Source organism: Bidens hawaiensis, unplaced genomic scaffold, assembly GCF_021521415.1.
Source record: "Bidens hawaiensis isolate Kalapana, Puna unplaced genomic scaffold, B.hawaiensis_p1.1 tig00000097_1, whole genome shotgun sequence".
Classification (NCBI taxonomy): domain Eukaryota; kingdom Viridiplantae; phylum Streptophyta; class Magnoliopsida; order Asterales; family Asteraceae; genus Bidens; species Bidens hawaiensis.
In genome coordinates this window covers 6,866,408-6,871,603 of record NW_027491017.1, presented here as the reverse complement: position 1 = coordinate 6,871,603, position 5,196 = coordinate 6,866,408, and the positions used below count along the sequence as shown (strand labels likewise).

The window sequence follows — 5,196 nt, the reverse complement described above, 5'->3', positions numbered from 1 at the left end:
TCTTGTTATGTTTAATAATCTTTTACTTCTGTATATAATTTGTTGTTTTAGTGGAGTGGAGTGATGCTAGTTAGTTTGTTAGATCTGTCTTTTAATGTTGATAGTTGTATATCTTTTTCTTTTGTGTTTGATTCTGTTTTGCATCCCAAGTTAAAGCCAGTAAGTTAAACAAACAAATCTCTGGCAATTACAAACATCCTTTTTAATTTAGCTTTTTAGCTATTAACCTTCTTGTTCAATCGCATGGGTGTAAAGGTTAAGGCTTGGGATTTTGAGGTCTTGGTTCGAAACCCGACTCAACGGGGTTTTCGACAGTGGTGGGTTTCCATCAAGTGTTCCTGGCTCACTCACTTAGGTAGTTTTCAAACGCGCTATAAAAAGTTAGCGTTTTGAATAAAATTAAAAAAACTATTTTTTAAAAGCGACAAATTTATCGTGCCTTTTTAAAATGAATTTTGAGTTTTTAATTGAAAAATTCAGAGTCTACCCGCTCCTTACCCAAATACTCTGGCAAAAGCTAATCCAAACTCTTATTAAAAAAACAACTTATTGACTTATTGGCTTTTCCCACCGCAATAGTTAATCCAAACAATTTTTTTAAAACTTCTTTTGGAAAAGTCATAAGCCAATAAGCACTTTGACAAAAAACACTTTTGGAGTTAAAGAAGCAATCCCAAACACCCTATGACTTGAATATGTGTTCATTGTGCTTCATTTCGGATTATTATTGATTTGTGAAACAGTTGCATACTCATGAAATTGGAATTTTTGTATGTTGGTATGATATTATTATTATTAGAAATATTATATGGAATTTGATTATTTTGTGTATTCATGCTAAATGTATAAATAATTGATTATCTGTGTTTTGGACATTTATGAATCAGATAAGATTAAGTGGTTAATATGTCTAACATTGACATTGAGGGGATATTGAAGGACCTCCCGAACGATGGGCGTATACCGAAAACAAAGATTGTATGTACCCTTGGTCCGGCTTCTCGGTCAGTGGTGATGTGTGAGAAGTTGCTTCGGGCGGGGATGAACGTTGCCCGTTTCAACTTCTCTCATGGGACCCACGAGTATCATCAGGAGACGTTGAATAATCTTCGGATTGCTATGCACAATACTCAGATCTTGTGTGCTGTTATGCTTGATACTAAGGTAAATGTTTGTGGAAAGGTTCATAAATTATTAACAAGAAGTGTCGTCTGTGACTTTGGTTTAGGGTTGTGCATGGGTCGGGTTTGGGCTCAAACTAAACCAAAAACCAAAAGTTTTGGTTTTTGTTTTTCACAATGGGTTCAGTTAGGTTTCAATTTATTGGGTTGGTTTTACAACAACAACCATACCCAGTAAATCCCGCAAATAGCAAGAGTTATCATAGGGTCTGGGGAGGGTGGGATGTAAGCAAACCTTACCTCTATCCCTGGGGACAGAGAGGCTACTTTCAGTGGGACCCCCTATCAGGTCGGTTTTTGTATTTGAAAAATGTTCAGTTTTGGACTTTTGGTTTTTGTTATTGACAATGAATTCAGTTAGGTTTTGGTTATTTTGGTTTCGCTGGTCGGTTTGGGTTCAAACCAAACTGAAAACGGTTTTTGGTTTTCTAATAACCATTTGGTTTTGGTTTTCATTTTTCACAATGAATTCGGCTTGGTCTTTTTCGTTTTTGCCATTAGGGCTTGAAAGTTTTGGGCCGAAAAAGAATTGCCCAAAATAATAAATTATAATCCATAAATTCACTAACAGAAGTCGTTTTGTTTTTCGGTTTCTATGAATTTGGTTCATTTATTAAACTCAATTCGGTTTTTTCGGTATTCTATATGTGCAAAACCAAGAATGAACTAGAAAATCCGTTTTTGAAAAAATCATAAAACCAAAATGTCGGTTTTTGGATGGTTTTGATTTTTTCGGTTTTTACGGATTCGGTTCAGTTTTCTCAGTTTTCTGTACATGCAAACCAAATTCAACCACAAGTTTGGTTTAAAAAAAAAAATAAAACCAAACCAATGATTTTTGGGTTGAATTCGGATTTATTTTGGTTATGTCGGTTATTTCTGTTACGGATTGGTTATTTCGGTTTCATGCACACCCCTACAACGGTTGACTTAAATATGTTTTCTTCTTTCAGGGGCCCGAGATCCGAACAGGATTCCTGGAAAACGAAAAACCCGTCCAACTCAAGGAAGGCCATGAGATCACAATAAGCACCGATTACACTATCAAAGGAAATAGTGAGACCATATCTATGAGCTACAAAAAACTGCCTGTTGACTTAAAACCGGGTAACACGATCTTGTGTGCAGACGGGACCATCACCTTAAAAGTGTTGTCATGTGATCCAGCATCCGGGACCGTTAGATGTCGGTGTGAGAACACAGCCATGTTAGGTGAGCGGAAGAATGTGAATCTTCCGGGTGTGGTTGTTGATCTTCCGACCCTTACTGAGAAGGATAAGGAAGATATTCTTCAGTGGGGTGTTCCTAATAATATTGATATGATTGCACTCTCATTTGTTCGTAAGGGGTCGGATCTTGTGAATGTCCGTAAGGTTCTTGGCCCACATGCCAAGAATATTCAATTGATGTCAAAGGTATGTGTGTTCTTTTGTTGCATTGTGATATAATCAAAGTCGGTTCCGTTTTTACGGTTTAGTTTGGTCGACGTACATGCAAAACCTAACTGAACCAAAAATTCGGGTTTTCAAAAAGCATAAAACTAAACCATCAGTAATTTCGGTTTTTCAAAAAAACATCAAAGAATGTTCAGACCCACGTTTAATCATCATAAGGGTTGTTCAAAAAGCTCACGGCTCTCTAAAAAAAGCGGGTTCAAAATCTGCTCGTTTGCAGATGCGCCTAGCCGAGCCAACTCGGTCGTAAACGAGCTGAGCCCGAGCTAAGGGATGCTCGATTGCTCGGTTTGTGGCTCGCTCATTAGCTTACTTGTTGTCTTGTTTAAATAAAAGGCTGATTTTATATATGTGTATATTTGTAACTTAAAGTTGTTATATTTTGATGAATAAAATTAAAAAAATGTTTTGGAAATTCTCGCTTGGCTTGTTTAATTAAAGCCCATAGTTGTAATATATATATATATATATATATATATATATATATATATATAAATTATGAATTCTGTAGCTTATAAATTGCGAATGCTGCAAATATTATTGTTAGTTTTCTTTTTTTATATGTATCGGTGTACGTATATAAATAAACATTTAAAAAAAACTTAAAATACACGAGCCTGCTCAACAAGCCACGAGCTGGCTCGAGCTTTTAATCAGTCGAGTTTGAGCTCAGCATGTCAGCTCGTTAAGATAAATGAGCCGAGCCCGAGCTCACCGTAACCCGGCTTGGCTTTCAGTCCTAGTTCATCATAATCAGATAGTCACATGTTATAAAACTATTTAAGGGCTCGATTTTATACAGGTAGAGAATCAGGAAGGAGTTATAAACTTTGACGAGATCTTACGTGAAACCGACTCGTTCATGGTTGCCCGAGGCGATCTAGGTATGGAAATTCCCGTCGAAAAGATATTCTTAGCCCAAAAAATGATGATCTACAAATGCAATCTAGCCGGTAAGCCTGTTGTAACCGCAACCCAAATGCTCGAGTCAATGATCAAGTCCCCCCGGCCCACCCGAGCCGAAGCCACCGACGTGGCAAATGCGGTTCTCGATGGCACTGACTGTGTCATGCTTAGTGGCGAAAGTGCAGCCGGCGCCTACCCCGAGATTGCAGTCAAAACCATGGCCCGGATCTGCATTGAAGCTGAGTCATCTCTTGACTATGGAGCCATCTTCAAGGAAATGATCCGGTCAACCCCGTTGCCAATGAGCCCGTTGGAGTCGCTTGCATCATCAGCAGTACGAACCGCTAACAAGGCTCGAGCCAAACTCATTGTGGTTCTAACCAAGGGTGGGAGCACGGCTAAGTTAGTGGCGAAGTATAGACCCGCTGTCCCGATTTTGTCGGTGGTGGTACCGGTTGTGTCGACTGACTCGTTTGATTGGACGTGTAGTGACGAGGCCCCAGCTAGGCAGAGTCTTGTGTACCGGGGGTTGGTCCCGCTTTTAGCCGAGGGCTCGGCTAAGGCTACTGATGCTGAGTCCACTGAGGTGATTTTGGAAGCGGCTTTGCAGTCGGCTACTGCGAGAGGGCTGTGTAAAAAAGGCGATGCCGTGGTGGCGCTCCACCGGATAGGGGCTGCATCTGTCATCAAGATCAGCATTGTTAAGTAAGATGATCAAAGTTAGTTTGATCCTTTTACTTTGGTGGTTAAGTCAGTTGGTTTTGTGTAAGTTTGTTAAGGCATGTTACAAGTTAATGATGTGGATCATATGTGACGTGAACTTGTTTAAATAAATAGTGATGGATCTGCTTTTGTACTAGAATTATAGGTGTGATTAGGGGTGAAAACGAGCCGAGACCACTTAAGCTTGATCTCAAGTTGCTTTAAGCTCCAATTCTAAAGCTCAAACTAACTGATACGTATTAGACTCGTTTTATTATTTATCTGTATAATTAATATTTATAACTAATAACATAATATGTACGAGTAAGTTAATTTTATCGTAATTTATTATGTATAATAGCTATGTAAATCTATATTTTTATACTAGGGTACAGACCCGCGTGACACGCGGGTGGAATAACATGTCACTAAACATAATCAACTTAGACATCAATTAAACAAACATATATTTCTTTAACTATTAAAACTTGATAGATTTACATTGTCACTAAACACATCACCATACCAACCAAAAATTAATAGATTTTCATTGTCTTAATATTATAACTTTCAAATTACAAGAAGTTAATTTGAGCATAACAATCAAAACACATCAACAAAATAACTAATAATGTTCTTTGCGATTAAACCATCATCAACATCTTGGAAACTTCAACCAAAAGAATATCACTTTTCCTAACACACCTGAAAATTGTTACAACACAATAGCAGATTATATAAAATATAAACCACACAAAATAACATGTATAATAACTAGTAACATATAAACATTACTAAAGTTGTTATATGGAACCAATAAATCTTAACTTCCAAATTATAGTTATTAGAAAGTGTAAAGAGGTGTTGACCATCTACTACTTGTATTAAATCTAATAACAATATCTAAAGAATTTATTTTACCTTAAAGTTCATCATCAGACTTCAAATTGTCT

General features: G+C 37.3%; 1 protein-coding gene across 1 annotated transcript; it reads left to right on the top strand.

Moving 5' to 3' along the window:
• Positions 1 to 573: 573 nt before the first annotated feature.
• Positions 574 to 4,403, top strand: LOC143572174 (pyruvate kinase, cytosolic isozyme-like). The gene is made up of 3 exons (XM_077057425.1): positions 574 to 1,164; positions 2,135 to 2,596; positions 3,438 to 4,403. Exons 1-3 carry the CDS (start codon positions 907 to 909, stop codon positions 4,248 to 4,250), a joined length of 1,533 nt encoding a protein of 510 aa, XP_076913540.1. The 5' UTR covers positions 574 to 906; the 3' UTR covers positions 4,251 to 4,403.
• The last annotated feature ends 793 nt before the right edge of the window (positions 4,404 to 5,196 follow it).